Source organism: Misgurnus anguillicaudatus, chromosome 25 (assembly GCF_027580225.2).
Source record: "Misgurnus anguillicaudatus chromosome 25, ASM2758022v2, whole genome shotgun sequence".
NCBI classification, from domain to species: domain Eukaryota; kingdom Metazoa; phylum Chordata; class Actinopteri; order Cypriniformes; family Cobitidae; genus Misgurnus; species Misgurnus anguillicaudatus.
Genome location: NC_073361.2, coordinates 9,824,650 through 9,845,037, shown reverse-complemented (window position 1 = coordinate 9,845,037; position 20,388 = coordinate 9,824,650). Strand labels below are relative to the sequence as shown.

The following is a 20,388-nucleotide window of genomic DNA, read 5'->3' as shown; positions in this document are numbered from 1 at the left end:
TTCAAACCACAACTTTTCGTCTAGATCCGGTCCAGCGCGACCTAACGCAAATGCGTAGTGACGTAGGGAGGTCACGTGTCACATATATAAAACGCACATTTGCGGACCATTGTTAACAATAAACTGACACAAAGACATTAATTAGTATCAGTTGACATACAACAACGTAGGAACGGTCCTCTTTCAACACACTTGTAAACACTGGGGCGGAGTTTCGCGTTCGTCTTCTGTGACCTCTTGACGTGATGATGTATTGCGTCGGGTCACGCTAGCGCATGACGACCGGATCTAAACGAGAAGTTGTGCTCCAAAAGTGGACATCCGTCATCCTTATTATCAAAAATGACAATCGTTTTGCTAGACAAGCCCCTTATGTCTCGTTTGGGATTGTTTATGGTCATTTGAAACTCCGTTGAAAAAAACTGTTAAGTGTTGAGTTAAGTATTAAATGTTGGTGTCTACCAAAGTCCACCAAAATGAGAAAAATCCTGCAATGTTTTCCCCAAAAAACACAATTTCCTCTCGACTGAACAAAGAAAGACATCAACATCCCGGATGACATGGTGGCGAGCAAACCATCTGGATTCTTCTCCCAAGAAAATGGAATATTCCTTTAAGGTCTCACACTGAGATGCTTCTTAACAATATTGAATGGATTTGTATTATATTCTTTTTCTTTTATAATTAGGCCCAAGTGCGATATAAAAAAATAACCATAATTGTGAGCCTGGACCACAAAACCAGCCATAATATATATATATATATATATTTTTTTATTATTATTTATTTTTTTGTTGAGAAAATCGCCTTTAAAATTGTCCAAATGAAGTGCTTAGTAACACATTACTGATGATACATACAATTTTAATATACTGACGCAAGGAATGTCTTCATAGAGCATGTTCTTAATATCCTAATAAATTTATGGCATACAATTTTTTTTAATTTTGACCCATATAATGTATTGTTGGGTATTGCTACAAATATACCTGTGACTTATGATTGGTTTTGTGGTCCAGGGTCACAATTTTGTTTTGCAATGTAAGAATTTGATGTTGGCACAATTCTATTTTCTTCACATACATTCATAAAGTTGTTGTCAGGACAAAAGGTTTTAATATAGTTTTTAATTCAGTCAAGTGACCTAAACTTTTTTCACTTTTTTAAGCCCAAGAAAGTGTTATGCAGATTTTGCATGGAAAGGCTCTTGCAAGTTTCAATAAATGACTGACAGTGTATAAAAAAGAAAGAGTGAAATGATTTAACATACCACATAAGTGTAACAGCATTGCATAGCTCATGTGCTTCCCAAACAATAGTAACAGTAAACTGTATCTAGACTTGTTACTCTGCAAAAACTGCATGTTGAGAATTTACGATTTTAATTCCCTCACTGAATCCTTTTTATTTAAGGAAAGCATCAAGCTTTATCTGAATGTTGTCAAAAGAGTCTATTCCCATGTAGTCGGCCTGACCTTGTTCCCACCTCTTCCTGCGCTCTGCTGAGGTCAAAGGGGGCAGAGGATCCTCCTGTTCACAACAAATTGATAAAAAACAAGAAAATTACTATTAAAACTTTTTAGCAATTTACAGTTTAAAAGTCCCATATAATTGACAAAGAAATAAAAAAACATACTAAAGTACATACTTTATTGTGCACAGTATAAACTATAGGAATTGGGATGCAGCCAAGCATACTTATGGAAATGCATCTTTCACGCAAAACTTATATTGTGCAAAGTTTAATACACTGTATGTAGTAATGTGTCAGATTTAAGGTCTTACTTCACAGCCGGAGTTAAAGGGCAAGTCTCCATACTCTCTGAGCAACATGGGCACCACTTCCCTACTGTACAGATGCCACCACTCCAGGAGAAAGCTGGGGTGAGAGGTCGCCCCCTGAACATCCCCTCGCACTCTCCTCTGCTCGGGGTCATACGTGTAACTCCACGGCTTCATCCGGCCTAGAAAGTGGACCACTTTTGCGTTTGCACCATATCTAAAAACACAGAGAGACTTTATTCAGCAGGGATTTCTGCATTCCTTTAGCACCAATTATAGCCTTGAGTCATCTTGGGGATTTGATGGTGAGTGTCAGACATCATACTATAAATTAGCTCAATAGGCTTTATGCCCAGCTGCACTACTTCCTGAACTTCAGTCAGCTCCTTGTTTCCTGTCTGCCATTATTGGACAAACTGATTAATCCAGGTGTGCCTGACGTCACAACAACAATAATCAGACACACCTGGATTAATCAGTTTGTCCAATAATGGCAGACATGAAATAAGGAGCTGGCTGAAGTTCAAGAAGTTGTGCAGCTGGGCATAAAGCCTATTGGATTCAAGTTTGGGCCCTGGGTAGGTTACTACAGAATACCATCTTTCTTTAAAGCCAAAAAATATGCGTCATATTTTCCAAGCTTGCATCCTTGGAAAATAATACACATCTCATAAACACATGGATTTGCCTTCAATAGGCTTTATACAGAAAACTTTATACAGAAAGGCCACCTGACCTAGCCGGGGCTCTAACCGGGGACCTTTTGCTGTGAGGCAACAGTGCTACCCACTTAACCACTGTGCCAAAAACTAGTTAGTTTTGGCCTGCTTTCCACTATTCACTCAATCTGTAAAACTCCTAAAAACTTTTAAAACTTAACCAGTGTTGTAGAAATACAGGGAAAACAAGTAGGGGTGCGTGGAGCAAAAACTAACTATTGTAACACGAACTGTTTACATTGTTGCACAAGTTTGAGCATTTTGTTTTTCCGTATTGTTTTCACATTGCCAAAAGACGATCTCCGAAAAATTATTGGAAATGTATAATGTTTTTCCAGAGAGTTATTGATGAACGAGTGTTTTTGTGGCATGTAAGTAAATTTTTTCATCATATGTTTTTTTTTCGGTTTCTAAGCTGGGTGTGTAAGATACCAAATCCAGTGGTTTGAGATCTTAATCAAGTGTCTGTTGACTAAAACATAGCATCGTTTTGAAATATGTCTGCCGGTCTAGCAACTTTTTTGGTGGGCTTGAAAATATTTTGACCCAGCGGGGTTAATTGTAACGCTGTGTTACAACTAACCCCTCAGCATTTACGATATGAAAACCGCTAACGTTAGCGTAATTCTTGCTGTTGTTTTAAATAAGCTACACACGAATGATTGCTGGCTGCCAACAAAATAAATGTGACTGTCTTATCAAAAATCGTGTGTCAAATTTATTTTTATTCATATCTTTAATATTTATTGAATAACGTCACGTCACGTCGACCCCGAGGACAATGAGACAAACAGACCCAGTTCCAGTAAATGTGAAAGTCGGGACACCTCTGATCTACTGGCCGTCCTTCAACGTGATGCCCAGCTGATGCCTCACCAACAACCACCGGCAGAAGCCGCTTAATCTCCTTATCCGTTTACATGTGTATATATACATATATATATATATATATATATATATATATATATATCTCCCAAGGGTTTTTCCCTCCCAGGACTTTATTATTTCCCCGGCTAAAAAGTCGCTTAACTTAGCACCCTCTTCTTTACGATACATTAGTAATACACACCAGAGGTGTATAATACTTAAGTATTTTAGTTACATTTTCCATTAATGTATGCAAAGTGTTTGTCTTGGGAAAAAATTTACTTTTCTTTACTAAAAAATTTTCACTACATTCTAAAGCATAAAATAATTCTGTGTATTATTCATTATTTATACCACGGAGCTGTTGAATGCTGCATTCTGATTGGCTGAGAAATGTTCTATGGGTGTTGATTATTTTTCTGTAAACCGCACACCTAATTTTTCAAATGTCTTAAAAATAGGCACCAGAGCAATGTTTGTGGTAACCGTGGTATAAGCGGAGTGGTTGACTCCGGTCCTTTGAATTATTTGAGAATAATGCACACCTGCGGTGTAACGTCACTCCGCTTCGCGTCGTGCCGCATTACCACCTTGGTGTGCATTATTTTCTTATAATTCAATGGCCCGTCGTCAATTATTCCTTACATATTGCATATTAAAATTGATTTAATGGCTAATACATAAAAATTGTGAACTTGTACTTTTTTGAGTAAAAGTACGATTTTTTTTAACTTAAGTAAAAGTACAAAAAATTACTAGATGTTTAATGTACTTAAATATTAAATATAAACCAAAAACGTATAATTATGACATGTAGTGGAGTAAAAATTATGATAATATGTTTTGGAATGTTGGTTTTCCAAAGAAAAACACTAATAAAATACAAATAATTGAAAATTTACTTTTATGTAGAAAGTAAAAATACTTAAGTACTATACAACTCTGATACGCACGCTTATAATGTTGATTCATAGCCGCAGCAAATTTAGCTGCTTATGCTATCGAGTATTATGTTGCGCTATCTTTCGCTTTTCTGTGCTTTTCACTGCTTCTATTAACGTAAAGCTGCTTTGAAACATTTACCAATTGTGAAAAGCGCTATATAAATAAAATTGAATAAATTTTTTTTTAAAGATTAAAATCATAATGAAATGAATGGCTAAAATCAGACTTTGATGCCCATTATCTCAGAATTTGATTTTGAAACTGTGTTTTCACAGGTGTCAAAACTGTTTATGATAAAAGAGACGGTCACGTTAACAAAATACATGCAAGACACTCCCTTAAAGGTGCAGTGTGTAAATTTTAGCAGCATCTAGTGGTGAGGTTGCAAATTGCAACCAACAGCTCAGTCCACTGCTCACCCCTTGCTTTTGAAACGCATAGAGAAGCTACGGTAGCCAACACAGGACAAACATTTCATCACTGGAGACAATTTAATAAAAAAGTTTGTCCATTATGAGCTTCTGTAGAAACATGGCGGGACAAAATGGCGACTTCCATGTAGGGGGACCCTCGGTGTATGTAGATAAAAACGTCTCATTCTAAGGCAATAAACACAACGGTTAATTATGAAAGGTCTTTATACACCCCTGATCATATAGTTTTGTTTATTATTTTGCATTTCTGTCAAGAGATTCTTCTAAAAATTACACACTGCACCTTTAACAGTAAACTCTGATTAGGGATGAGATTATGCGAGTGTCTGGCAAACGCGAGCGTCTCTTTTATCATAAACCCTTTAGACGCGTCTGCAGCAGACACTTATTTTGGCAGGACACGTGATGCACATTTGAAATAAGGAACCACACACATGACAGGCCACATACATAATTCGAATACGAATTTCGCATCAAACGCCCTCGAAAAAAGAAGTCCCGGCCGCCACTGCAATTAACCCCATCTATGGAGTAAGTTGTAACGTTTGCACTTCTGTCATGTTTGGTGTAATTGTCCAAGAATGGTAAGTACTAGAAACAAACTTCAAATGTTGATAGCAGAGATGTTTGTATTGCTTGTGTAAAAATGTAATTAATCAAACTCAAATATTTTTGAATGATGAGCCAAAACCAAAAAGCGTTAGCCCTGCTCTCCCCTACATATATGCAGTATGAATGTGAGAGTATAAGGCTCTATTTTAAGCCATCTGAATCAGTTCACCAGAGATTTTCTGAGGAGAAATAAATCCCACCCTTATGCTCTTAACCATCCTCTGCAAATTCGTCTCATGGGAAGGCGTGTGACCAACAGATGATGGATACGTCACAGCACCACTTCACTTTTCAGGTGGAGGAAAACTTAAAAATAACATTATGGCATTTTGTTATATCAAAAGCAATCATAGTGGTGCAAGTAAGTTGGAATATATGATTGATGTGTGAATAAAAACAACACTTTAGCATGTGATGTCATTTCTGGTTGCTGCCCGGGGATCTGCATAAAAGTTTGGCATTCCGAAATTCCCGTGTGACTACGGCTTAACGTCTACATGACTGTAACCTGATATCATGTACAGTATATATGTAGAGTCTTCATGTGACGCGCTCGTGGATCTTCTTACTGGTCTTGACAGTCACCAGATGGCAACATCAATATAGTCTTAGCGATGACGTAACAGCAGGAGTCGTTTGTAAAGTGCTAAGTAGTGCATATGAGTATTACTTACTGTTTAAATGCTGGAAGATACGTGTATATTGCTATGCTGCTCATATTATAGATGAATGGAAGATGTTTGTTGATGTCAGCTGTTGACCAGTCACTGAAGAAGCCATTTAAAACTCCCTGGTCCCCTCCTGTTTGAAAAATAAACTTCATTTAAGCAGTTAAAGGTGACAATGATTATTCCAAAGAAATCCCATATTTAACCAGCCTCTATTTAGTCCTCTATATAATATCTAGCTATATAGCAAGCCTTGAGTGTAAGAGTAATATTATGCAGAGACCTACAGTATGGATATGGCTATCTGCTATCAGTCTGGAGATTTATTACTGTATGACTGCCATACAATGTGTGTATGATTTTACAAGCAATCTATTAAAGGGATAGTTTACCTAAAAATGTAAAATCCTGTCATCATCCAACTCATATGGGGTTTCAAACCCACAAGACTTTAAACAGATCAAACCAAGACGCCTGGAATAAACTGCTGATAAAATTCTAGGTTTCAGATTTCTCCTCAGGGTCTTCCTTTGTTCAAGGGGCTCAACAAACATGGCTGTGGCCTTTAGTTGTTCATTTTGAGAGGATGAGCAGGACCGTGCAGGAATGCAGAGGGTTTTGATGGTTGACATTGGCAGAGGATGAGAACTGGACCGTGCGATGCCAGCTGGACATCAGGACTGCAATAACCGGGTAAATGGAAAGATGCCCACACCAAATTGCTTGTGCGAGTGAACACAGATATGCTTTGTCTTTGAAAAACTGGTCGTTTTAACGGCAAGCAAAGCTGGCTGGTTTGAACTCAAGTTATTGTGCATTCATGGCTGATATATAAAACACATTAGGGCAAACATCTCTATTGCTCACATTCAGGCCTGAAAACACTATACCCAGTAAGATCCCATTTATTATATTTAATTTGTATTAGCTGATATGAAGTATTAATGAGCTATATTTTTTGCCATCTGAGCTACATGAACAGTGTTTATGGTGCATTAATATTAACACAAAAAAGCTTTGATGCTACAAATGTATTAGTAAATCTTGAAATTAACATTAAAGGGACACTCCACTTTTTTTGAGAATATGAAGAGTTTCGTTGCAAAACGAGATAAATCAATTTTTTAACATTTTTGTCAAAACATGTTTATTATTATGTTATCATGTTTTTATTTTGTTTTATTGTGCTACTTAGCTGTATTTTTTAAGTTATGAAGGTTTAAATCAAAACAAACCAACTGCAGTTGAATTGAAATTAATTGGAATGCACAACTAAAAAATGAGATTTCTGAACAATTACAAATGGTTATCTCGTTTTGCAACGAAACTCTTAATATGCCGATTTTCCAGCTTCCCTAGATTTAAACATTTGATTTTTACCGTTTTGGAATCCATTCAGCTGATCTCCGGGTCTGGTGGTACCACTTTTAGCACAGCTCAGCATAACCCACTGAATCTGATCAGACCATTAGCATCACAGTCAAAAGTAACCAAAGAGTTTCAATATTTTTCGTATTTAAAACTTGAATCTTCTGTAGTTACATCGTGTACTAAGACCGATGGAAAATTAAAAGTTGTGATTTTCTAGGCCGATATGACTAGGAACTACACCCTCACTCCGGCGCAATACTCAATGACTTTGCTGTCGCACCATGGCTGCAACAGGCGCAATGATATTTCGCAGTGCCCGAAAATAGTCCCCTGCTATTAAAAGTAACCAAGGGGACTATTTTTGGGCGCTGCGTAATATCATTTGAGCGCGATGCTAATGGTCTAATCAGATTCAATGGATTATGCTAAGCTATGCTAAAAGTGCACTCTGAAAATGTCTGGGTTATTTTTCACCCATAATGGGTAAGTATTAACCTGGGTGCCAGCTGATCTTAGCCCCGCCCACAACATTTTGAAAATGGGAAGATCGGTCTGGGGTTTTTCTGTTGAGGAGCTTCTATGCGAAACCCAAAGCTGGTCGACCAATCAAATTGTCAGGGCGGGCTTTATACGATGATGGACAGATGATCAACAGTAACGTAATCAATCACGTCACCAAAGAGCGCGTGTGTTGAATCTGTTTACAACGAAATGGCTGCCGATGTAGAATTCAAATGTGTGGATTCTGACATCGAGTCTGTTCGAAAAGATATCGACAGAGCAACAGAAAAACGCGATCAAGGCATTTGTTGATCGGAAAGATGTTTTTGCCGTCCTTCCTACGGGATTCGGCAAACATTTCATTTATCTGGTCGCTATGAAGACGGGACATGAAAACCCTATTGTCGCTGTTTCTCCTTTGGTCGCACTTATGGAGGACCAAGTTAAAGAAGGAACTGAAATGGGTATCACGGCGATGCAACTCGGCGTGCACGACGAGATGGATATAATTAGCGGTCGTTGCCAGCGTCTTTTCGGAAGCCCGGAATCGTGGTTGCTGAATAAGTGGAGGGACCGATATTTTTTGCAGCCAACGTAATGGGTATCGTCGTGGATGAAGTTCACCTAACGTACAAATGGTAAGAGATAGTCCGACTGTATGACTTAATACTTAATGTTGTGATATAAATGAAATGTTGTAAACATAGTAGGTGATGTACGTTCGCTAACTCAGGCTTAGTATAATCGCAATGTTAGTGTCATTGTAGTGAAATAACTAGCAGTTCGGTCAGGCTGCTAAAGACGACATTTCAACATACGTTACACACTCCGTTGCTCTGATTGGTCGTAGGTCTATCCAATTGAGTGCAGAGGCATTGTTCGGTTGAGACACGCCTCATAATAATAGCAATGGAGCGGTATCAGACTCAAATTCTGACTAGAATTGAGTATGACAACGTCAGGCTATAGGTAAGTATTGGACAGAACACACCGCTGGGTTAAAAATGACCTTGTGCTGGGTTGTTTTAACCCAATAACTGGGTTATTATACCATATGGTTGCATAACAACAACCCAACATTGGGTAATTTTTAACCCAGCATGGTGTCATCTCCAACCCAGCACGTGTTCCGTCCAATATTTACCCATTATGGGTAAAAAATAACTCATATGTTAGCTCACAGTGTTTGTACTACTGCCGTAAATGATCAAATATCATGGGTAAGAAGGAGGAAAATAGACTTTTGATATTACTATTTTTTGGAAATAGGACTTTAATACTTTTAAATTGAAAGATTTTGCTCTTCTGACCACTAGCAACATACCCAGAACTTCCTAGCAACTGCATTCACCCTAGAAAATACCAAAACACTCTTCCATTGTAGTGGTGCATTTTACATGGACAAACACCACTAGCATTTAGTTCAAATATATGTACAAATCCAGATTCTTATGCTCTTTCCTAATTTTCTTACACAAGTATTTAAACAGGAAATGCCATAATAAGACTTACAGTATTGTCAAAAGTCAAGACAAGTTCATTTCATTCCTGTTGTGGCTATAAACGAACCCTGCTAAAAATAAAGCAATTAGTACAAATTAGCACACAATTACAGCATTAATGTATCAATGGGAAACGGCCCAGAAGATGTTGCGAAGATATCAAGTGGTTACTTTAAAGCCAACGTGGAATCCAAAAATAAACAAAATCTCTCATTGGTCACAGCTGACAAGACTCTGTGCTTCTTTTAAAGCATACAAATGTTGCAAAGCCTAATTATCAAATCCCAAACCATCAGCTCCTTTAAAGTGACCAAAGCTATAATAGAAAAGTTGTCACTGGGATGGTAACATTAAAAAGGTCCTAACCCTACTGAAACATCCGGCTAAGACCAGCATGGGTTTTAGCTGATTTAATGGGGCAGTAGCTGGTTTAAAATGGTTTTCCAGCTAGACAAGCTTAAAAAGTGACCAAAACACAGCTAGAACAGCTTGCTACACCAGCAAAACCAGCTAATAACAAGCTGGGAGACCAGCTAAAACCAGCTTATACTGTTTATTCCAGTAGGGAATACCATTTTGGTACAGATTATTACCTGTGAGGTACAAAAACCTACATCTAGTGATTTGTAATAACTGCGGAGTTTTTCTGTGATCTTTATCCTGTGCGAATCTGCCATGTCTGTAATTTGTGAAGTAAAAATTCCCCCGCAAATAACCCACCTGTGATAATATTGGTCATGTGCGCATTGGCATCTCTGTAATTTGGCCAGGATTTGGTGGGATCATATATAATTTTTACTGTGATTTTTTATTTCGTTTTTTTGCTTTGCTTATCCCATGCGAATGGGCCACACAAAACTCAGATGTATGGGGTTAATTTCTAAATCACACTAGGTACCAAGAATAAACTTATCCCGTGTAACTTATTTTTTATTTATTTAGTTATTTATGCATTTGGCAGATACTTTTATGCAAAGCGACTTACAGTGTATTACAAGCTGTACATTTTATCAGTACTTGGGTGATTCTCACGAAACCATTGAAACACCACGGCACTAATGATTTTAGCTTTAAAATGTGTAATAAAGTAACATTAAAAAGCATCAGAATTAACACAATACTGTGATCTACCTTGCACAATGTGTGATTTCAACATAAGAATTTATAATTGTAAATTTTATCTGATTTTCTGCTGAAATTCTCATTACCGCAATGTGTCCGGCTGTGGTTGAACATGCGTTATGTTGTAATTTAATCAAATTAACAAAAATATTAAGAAAAAAAAATAAATGGATGTTTTGCTAGACTACTTTAGATGACAGAAAAAATATTTACTGAATATTCATGTATAATAATAATGAAGAAAAATTAGGAAAATGATTGTCAGGACTCTGCCTTGAAGTCTTGTTAAATTAGTATTTTGTCATGGTGGCAGAGTTCTGGCAGTCCCTGGCCTTGTGTGGAGGTTCATGCGTTGTTTTTGTGTTTGGCATGTCCCTCCGGTGTCTTGTCTCTTGTCCCCGCCCCCCCGTTCTCCTGCTTATTGGTAATCATTAGTTTATTCCCATCACCTGTTCCCTGCTCGTTATCTTGTTTGGTTCATTCTATTTAATGTCAGTGTTTCTTTAGTTCTGTGCAGGATCACTGTGTTGTGCTGTGTTCTGTACCTTGTTGTACGGTCTAGTCAAGTCTTGCTAACTAGTAGAAGTGTAGTGTTTCATGTTTCATGTCCTGTACCCCCTCGTGGGTCTTTGTTTTGTTAGTGTTAAGTGTAAAAATAAAAGTGTTTTCTGTTTTCCCCGACATCGTCTGCATTTGGGTTCATCTGTCCTGCAAATCCTCACAATGATGTGTCCATGCCTGATGTTCTCATCCTCCGCAACACTTTTTGAGAAGAGTTTAAGCACACAGACAGAATTTTAATAAAGTTTGATTTTGAGTGACCAAGCACATGGACCAGTTACTTCAAGATGGCTACCAGGTAAGATCATTTTTTTGACAGTGAATTTGAAATATTGTCTTGTCAGAATGCTTACACGACATTTTGATTATCATTACCGCAACAGATGCTTATTAAATGTTAATTTAATTAATAGAAGCATAATACTTTGATTTTAAATGCATGTGCAGAATCTCCAAATTATGTTCTTTCAGGTTTGTCATGTCATTTTGAAAATATGTCAGTGTTGATGTTTTCTGACTGTTGCGGTAATGAGATTTTTTTAGGACTAATTTTGTTTAATTATGATACAAAAAGTGTTAAATGATAAGTAAAAGTTTTTAAATTAATGTTCCCATTTACTCCAGACTTTGTTTTTCAATGTCTGGTGGGAAAAAATGTAAATTTAAGCAATTTTTACATTTTCATGCTTGACATTTTTAAAACCAAGTTTTCGTGAGAATCACCCACTTGTGTTCCCTGGGTTCGAACCCATGACCTTTTGTGCTGCAAACACAATGCTCTACCACAGAGTTATACAGGAACTTATGCACATTTTGTGAAGGTACTGCCCAGTGACAACTTATGTACCTTCTTGTACCTTTTTTTGTATAAGAGCTTCTTCAACAATCTACTGTTATTGGTTTCTCATTGGTTATGTATTCACAGCAAGACCCATAAGAATGAGTCCACTGTCTTGCTGAGGTAAAACCAGGCCAAAAACATTTGCCAAAAATCTTGGCAAACTTTCCTTTCAGTCACCTATACTGACCGGCATGTGTGAACAATTATCTGTCTTCTAATCAAATAAGTTGTAATAAGGATTAGTGCATGCTTTATTCGTACTAAACCCATAAAAGTTGCATAACATGCAACTATGCCAAGAAGTGGCTGCAGAAATGAAAGAAAAATGGTTGCCTTAAATGGGTTTTTGTTTGTCGTGCGAGCCCTGGGCCAAATTCCTCTTGCTAGACCTATAAACAGTTGGGCAATATCTGGGTGTTGTGTACTGTACATTCGCTTGAGATAATTCAGATATGCAAATGAGTAGAGACGGCTTAATTATGACTGACAGTGTGTGTAAGATGAACACATGTCAAAGTATTGGGTGTGTACTGTAGGTATTTACAAAGATGTGTCAGATGGAACTGTATGCTTTAACCAGCTTTCTAAAACAAGACTGTATAAATATAGGGATAATTTTAAATGCTAGTTTTGATTATTTACTACAGCCTGAGGTACAGTAAACAGATTTTTTATATTTTACTTTGAACAAATGATCTAAACCAGTGTTTTCCAATCCTGGTCCTCGAGTCCCCCCTCCCAGAAAGTTTTAGATGTCTCCTTATTTAAAACATCTGATTTAACTTATTAGCCTCCTTCCAAAATAATAAAGACGTCTCCCTAACAAGCTGATGAGTTAAATAAGGTGTGTTAAATAAGGACACATCGAAAACTTTCTGGGAGGGGGGCCTCGAGGACCAGGATTGGGAAACACTGATCTAAACAAATGGCATATTGGAAAAGTGCTTGCTTTTCAGGAAGTGCTGCACATATTTCTGAAAGCATTTTTATTCCAAGCTATCCAACATGTTGTGACATGTTACTTTTCTCCAGAGTATTCCCATCGGAAAACACTGCCATATGTAGAAATGACCTTTACCAAACTAATAGCTGGAAATGCTGGAAAACAGAAACCCACTAAAATGCAGATCATGGTGTACATCATGCTGTACTTTTGTCTTAAAATATGAGATAAACATAAAAAAACAAAAAAAACATAAAACTCATAAACATAAGTCAAGACAAACTCCCAAACATAAATAAGTGCAGTTGGGCAACCAAAAACTGAGACCATTTTATTTGCAGATGGGATAATAATCAATTATTTACAGTGTTTGGAGCCGAGCTTTATTCCTCAATGGACGTTTTGTACTTTTCCTAAAAATTTAGCCAACCATGCTTGCTGGCTTGCTTTTACAACTGGCTTAAATTTCCATGATGATCAACAATATGCCCAGAGCATTCATTTAATGCTCACTGCTCTGAAATTCATTTGCTCCAATTTAAAGGTGCATTGTGAAACCTTTAAAAGGATCTCTTGACAGAAATGCAATATAATATAACTATTTTATCAGTGGTGTATAAAGACCTTACATAATGAACTGTTTTGTTTTTATTACCTTAGTATGAGTCGTTTTTATATCTACATACACCACTGGTCTCCTTACATGGAAGTCGCCGACATATGTTTCTACAGTAGCCCTAAACAGACAAACTACTGTCCAGAAAGCGTTTTGTCCCTACGTTGTCTCAGACGATAATGTGTTTGTCCTGTGGCGGCTACTGTAGCTTCACTATGCGTTTTTAAAAGGACAAGTTCGGTATTTTACACTTAAAGCCCTGTTTTCAGATTGTTTATGATGAAATAGAACGATTTTGACTGAAATTTGGACATATGCGGCTGCCCCGAGAATTTTCGGGTGTTTGTCGTTTCACCTCCAACCTCTACAATGGGTGTATAGGTGCACTGGAACAATCCTTCCTAAAATGCATTAAACTTTCATTTACAAAGACGTGAAACTCACCGAGTGGTCAGGGGTGTTCACTGATATGCTCACACAAAAATCACTGCAAAAGATGCTTTCCAACAGGTTTTACCGTAGTTTTTGTTCAACTCCATTGACTTGTATTAGATGTGCTGTGAGGTACGGTATTACTCCGCGCCGGGAACGTTGTTTGTATTCTTGCAATTGGCAAAGGCGGATTATCGCCACCAACTGGGCTGGAGTGTCTATTATTCAAGCTCTCAGCGGAAGAATATACGGGTGTGAGGCGTTTGGAAAAATAGGTCCACAAGTTTACAACGAATGCTAAAACACCTGTTGGAAAGCATCTTTTGCGGCGATTTTTGTGTGGGCATATCAGTGGACGCCCCTGGCCACTCGGTGGGTTTCGCGTCTTTGTGGACGAAAGTTTGATGCATTTTGGGAGGGATTGTTCTAGTGCACCTATACACCCATTGTAGAGGTGGGAGGTGAAACAACAAACACCCGAAAATTCTCGGGGCAGCCGCATATGTCGAAATTTCAGTCAGGGCCGTTCTATTTCATCATAAACAATCTGAAATCAGGGCTTTAAGTGTAAAATACCGAACTTGTCCTTTAATAAAGAGGGGTGAGCTGTGGACTGAGCCGTTGGTTGCAATTCACCAGTAGATGCCAAAAAATCTACACAGTGGACCTTTAAAGTAAAGCCCGATTTATAGTCGTGCGTAAGTTCTACGGCGTAGCCTATCCGTAGCCTGTGAGTAGCCTGACGTGCACCTCGCATAATTTTTAACAGCGGGTCAGGTCTACGCGGACCGCAAGCACTGTGATTGGCCCTCCCGTCAGGTAAAAAAAACTGCGTCATTGGTATTTCCGTTTGCGACGGTGAAAACAAAGAATGGCCAAGTTGAGGAGTGATTTAATTCAAACTGCAACAAAAGTCGCTGTTTATTTACTTCTGAAATCATATACAACAAGTTGCTGTTTCTTCTTCGTTTGTGGGTTAACTTGCCAAGCTTCTTCTTCTTTGACGGTTGCGCTACAGTTGTTACACGCGTGGATACTGCCTACCAGCGCGTGTTTGCACGTTGACGATGACGCAAAGTATAAATGAAAACCGACGCGGAACCTACGCCATAGGACCTACGCACAACTATAACGAGCCCTTAAGTCTTCCAATACAGAGAAATAAATGATGGTGTTTTACTCACCATCAAAGCTGCCGTGCTCTGTGCAGTACTGAAGAAGTTTGTCGTAGGTTTCATTAGACGGGCGAAACACGAACACACCAGAGTTGAAACAATCAGGCCAGCCTGGATCCGGGGCTGCAGACAGCTCCTCTCTGTCAAACAGCTCATCTATGTTTGATACCACCTATAGTACATCAGAGCAAATGATAGCAACCTTAACTCTGGACTGCTATAGCATCACTATATTAGTGGGAAATGTACTTTTAGAAAAAAAAAGAAAGAAAACAAAAGCACGCACATCAGCCTCAAATGGGTGCTTGACCAAAAACCAAGTAAGATGATTAAATGTAAAGTCAGCACACCAAAGCTCCAAGCTCCATATTTAATTAAAAGTGATGAAGAGCCCCAGTGTTCGAAACGTCACACACCACGCAAAGTCTTAAAGGGATAGTTCACTTTAAAATAAAATTTACTCACCCTCATGTTGTTTTAAACCTGTATGAATTTCTTTTTTCTGATGAACACAAATGTTTCTTAAAATACATGTGTGTATATACAAAATAACTACACACAGTGTACACACATATATTATCCAAAAACAAACTTTTATTTTGTATGCAATTAATCACGATTAATCTTTTGATAGCCCTACTTTTTTAAAATAAAGCTTTTAATTGTTTGTTCATGTTAGTTCACAGTGCATTGTACCGCTTATATGCTAAAGATATTATTGTCTCAGACTATATTTACAGGAATCAGATCTATTTTTAACATAAAGCGCTCACTGTCTGTTGGTAAGGGAGTGAGGAGCTGTAGCTCATTTGCATTTAAAGGTACACACACGAAAACAGCGCTTTTTTGCTCCCACCCAAATAGGGGCACTTTGGACATTTAATAAATGATCTGTGGGGTATTTTGAACTGAAACTTCACGAACACATTCTAGGCACACCTGAGACTTAAATTACATCTTGTAAAAATGGGCATAATATTGGCCCTTTAATGTCTCCTAAGTCACTATAGCCAACATAATCTACAAACTAAAAGACTATTCTGGTTAATTCTGGTGCGAAATGTCCAGTTTTCATCTTTCAATCGATTTCTGATACAGGAAATGTTGCATTGTATATTTATTTACTTTTTGAACAACATGTTTCACTGACACATCATGGAGATCTTCATTTGAAGCTGAGGGAACAAATGCCAGCCCAGTTAAACATAATAGCAAAAGCACTGTGCTTTGCACTTAAGAGGAGGTTGCGTGATTTAAATGACATAAACCATTTAGACAAACCACACTGTAAAAAAGTTCATGCATGTTTTCACAAAGCACATCTCCACAAACCCATCGGTATGGAATAAATAGCCTAAACCGTAATTGATTTATGGGAGTAATACTCACCAATGTGTCTGCATCCATAAAGACACATTTAGAGTAGTGTGTTAGTGTCCAGCAGTGCAGTTTGGTAAATGTGACACCAAGCTCAGGTCTCTTCATCATGGCCAAATGTGCCGTGTCACCGCTGTCCATCACATCCACTAGCCTGACCTCATCATAGATCTCTTGAAGCACAGATCTAAAGAGATTTCAAAAAAACATTATTTTTAATAACAATCATTATTTACACGTGCTAAAATGCAAATTATAAAACGGGCAGTTCTGGTTCTTCATTCTGATTGGTTGAAACGCGTTTTAAGCTGCGATAAAATACCCCGGTAAACCCACGGTTCAGACCACATTACATAAGTATCACTGCGCCACTGTTGCTGCGTACTGATTTATGAAAATAAACACCACAGTCTTTAATCATATTTTTAATTTGTCTACAATTGCACAATTAATGGCGATATCCAGATAAACGTCAATACATTTTGTTGAGTCATCTCGTTAATAAAGAGAAAACGTTCCCTGAGGGGTTTATCCTCAAATTCATATTTCCGCTATCCACTGGGTGGCGATCTTTCCCAACTTAAACACTGACGCATTCACTCAACACCAAAAACACCGTCATGGCTCTGAATCTGATTTCTTACAAAAGTTATTCACAAAAATTGAATTATCTCCGCTTTTAGTTAAAAATTTGAGAGGTGATAAGAGAACAAATGAAGGTAGGATGAAACTTTTTTGTTGTTGTTGTTTGAAGGCGGATGGTCTGTTCTTTCATTTGATATTTTATGTTTATTTAAAGAAGATCATTTTTCTGTAAGGCATTAAACTAAAACTGGGTGGCAAAAAAAAAAAAAAAAACGCTGACGGGGAACAGTTGCACGATATAAATGTTAATGTATAAATTAGATGAATGTTGATTTATTAAAATAAACACCAAATTAAATTATATTTTCATTGTGTCTTTGTTGCGTTTGTGTTGGTTGGGAACTGCGCTCTGTTGCAGCCACACTTGATTCTGAGGAACTACTTTGTTTGGCGGAAGAGTAATATTTGTACTAATAGAATTACAACTTATTTGTGTTTTATTTTATGAAATCCTGCTATGTATATGAAGTAACCGTTTTATAAAAGCAATAAGCTCCGCAAAGAAGTGGGGTTACAGTGCATTTTATAACAGCTAAGGGGGTTTTAGCTACTCCGCTTCACGTCGTTTCCCACAAAGCAACCCTACGGTTTCAGAAGACTTATTAAAGGGGACAAATCATTAAAATCTGACTTTTTCCATGTTTAAATGCTATAATTGGGTCCCCAGTGCTTCTATCAACATAGAAAATGTGAAAAAGATTAACCTAGTAACTTAGTTTTGGCAAACCATTCTCTGCAAGCATGCAAAAAATAGGTAATTGAAATTTGGCTCCCCTTGTGATGTCAGAAAGGGGACAATACCGCCCCTTAATCGGCACTATCCAACCACGGCACTGCTATTTAGTGCAGAGATCAGCTCATTTGCATTTTATAGACACACACAAAAACGACACATATTTGCTCACACCTACAAAGTAGCAATTTGAACATGCTATTATAAATTATCTATATGATATCTTGAGCTCAAACTTCACATATGTACTCTGGGGACACCGAAGATTTATTTGAAATCTTAAAAAAGTCTTGAGAAATGTCCCCTTTAAAATAATTAATTCATTTTTTATGGTGCTCTTGAAAACAAAAACTTCAAACATTCTGCTAGACTTCTACTTTTGTGTTACAGAACATTTGTGTTCAGCACATATAAACACATATTGTACATGTTAAACAGCATGCATTTTTGTACCTGGACTGATCTGACACATGCCGTCCAATGAGCACCACCAGTTTATTTGAAGTCTTGTGGATCTTTAGGGATGTCCCAAGCACCATGGCTCCCTTTGCATAGCTATCATTTGTGGCCAAGGTGACAAATGCCTGTTCTGTGAAAGAAGTGGAGGAGTTATAAAACATCATAAACATTTACTATAATTTTTTATGGCATCTTGCTAAGGAATGGAAGATGGCCATGAAATAGTGGTGAATTGGGTGGCACTCCCTTTCAATTCTTCCAACATATCAACAGCTGAATATCTATTGTATTTGTACACTAGCCTGGAAATACACCAATTGCATAGCATAGTTCTCTGAGATATTCATTGGTTCACAAGATGTGATTATGAATGAATCTACAGTCATGCAAAAATACATAAATAAACAAACAAACAAACAAACAAATAAATACAAATATTGTACTGTTTTTGGTTAATGCATAATTTCTGTATATAAAGCAGGCATATTATAGGAATATACAGCAAAGCAAACTCATGTACAGGGAGAAGCAGGAACTGAAAGTTTCTTTCTGCAAATAAATAATATAAACAAGCTTTGAGAAGGTCATATGAAACATCAGTGCGTCAAAAATTACACCCCCTGATGTTGTATATAGGCCATGTAATTGCATTACAGTCACTGCATTCATCAACAATAATGCGTATACAATAGCCTACGTTGTACAAAAATGAAATGCATTAACCAGACAGTACAGTATATCTTAAACCTGTTTACAGTGTTTTAACAGCGAGTAAATACCTTTAACTGTATACACATTTACATACTGCAGAAGGCTTTGAGTGACTTTATGACAGAAGTCGGATGCGCGCAACGACGCGTGCTGCGCGAAACGACGCATGCTGCGCGAAACGACGCGTGCTGCTATTGCTCTGCTACTGCAGAGACGCGACATGCATTTTTCGCATAGGCTATATTACAAGTCTGCAAAGAAATATGCATCGCAAACAGATTTGATATTCACGAGTCATGCATTTCAATACAAACCAATATTACATAAACTGCAACCCCAGAGCCATGAAAAATATGAATATGATCAATTCAATATCCGCAGCTCTGATATCTTGACTGAAATAAACCGAAAATCTGTTATCTGTAAGAGCATCTCTAAACAGCTCATGTAACGTTAGCATTCATATCTTTCAGCTGTTCACAGGTGCTCCTGCGTAATATTTCGAGTTCCTAAAAAAACATTAAATCTAAACTTAAGCAGTACTGTAAACATACACAGCATATATTATTTGTCACATACCTGCCATGATTGATATTTGTGAGTCAAAGCTACTTTGTAGCTCGAACTCCCCAAGGATAGCAGCTTGACTTTAATTAAAGAGACTATGAAATAAACTGTGATCTTTTTTATATCATCGTGGACAAACTACATCTGCGACTCACGTGACCAGAATGGGCTATGCGGACACACCCACCATTGATATGATGTGTGGGCGGGGTTTTATACATGTAACTGCGTTTATGTGTTTAATGCATCGAACGTCTGATTTTACATTTTAATATTATTTAATATTTTCTACATGCAGTGATTTATTTGGTGTCGAATAGCTATATATTATGGGAGTTGGGTATAGGCATATGTGTGCTGTTAAGACTGTTAAAGACTTTTTGTGACCAAATGTCATACAATTATAATGAATTTTATAAAGAGGATATGTGAAGCAATTGGAACAAATAACCAGGAGCAAGTTGTCAGATGGTCATGGGAATATCAGTGAACACCGAAAGGATGCTTATAGCAGATTTTTTAAATTTATTGTGACACCTGCTGGTCAGAGATGGGTAGTGCGTATTACATTAACACAACGATAAAATTAAATCTTCGTCCTGTACTTGACACAAGTTTGTCGAATTTAAATAGTTTAATTATTAGTTCAAATTATTTTTAAGTTTATCAGAATATAAAAACAAACAATAAATAAATAAATGAACAGTTAAATGCACCACAGACGAATGAACAATCCAGAAATGATCTAAATCCAGTTTCATATTTGTTAAAGATAAAAAGGGGGTAAAATATATTGGCCAATTAC

The 20,388-nt window shown here is 37.4% G+C and overlaps 1 protein-coding gene across 3 annotated transcripts; it reads right to left on the bottom strand.

Annotated features, from left to right (window-relative positions):
• Positions 1 to 463: 463 nt before the first annotated feature.
• gyg1b (glycogenin 1b) lies at positions 464 to 19,755 on the bottom strand. Of its 3 annotated transcripts, none has more exons than XM_055181751.2 (7): positions 19,085 to 19,316; positions 18,300 to 18,435; positions 16,481 to 16,655; positions 15,101 to 15,263; positions 6,034 to 6,160; positions 1,786 to 1,999; positions 464 to 1,530 (listed from the first exon to the last, which is right to left on the bottom strand). In XM_055181751.2, exons 1-7 carry the CDS (start codon positions 19,236 to 19,238, stop codon positions 1,405 to 1,407), a joined length of 1,095 nt encoding a protein of 364 aa, XP_055037726.1. In that variant the 5' UTR covers positions 19,239 to 19,316; the 3' UTR covers positions 464 to 1,404. The 3 variants fall into 3 exon arrangements, with proteins under 3 accessions (XP_055037726.1, XP_073719956.1, XP_073719957.1); XM_073863855.1 differs by having other exon boundaries at positions 465 to 1,539; positions 1,792 to 1,999; positions 19,085 to 19,311; XM_073863856.1 differs by lacking the exon at positions 19,085 to 19,316 and adding an exon at positions 19,596 to 19,755 and having other exon boundaries at positions 470 to 1,539; positions 1,792 to 1,999.
• Between the last annotated feature and the right edge of the window lie 633 nt (positions 19,756 to 20,388).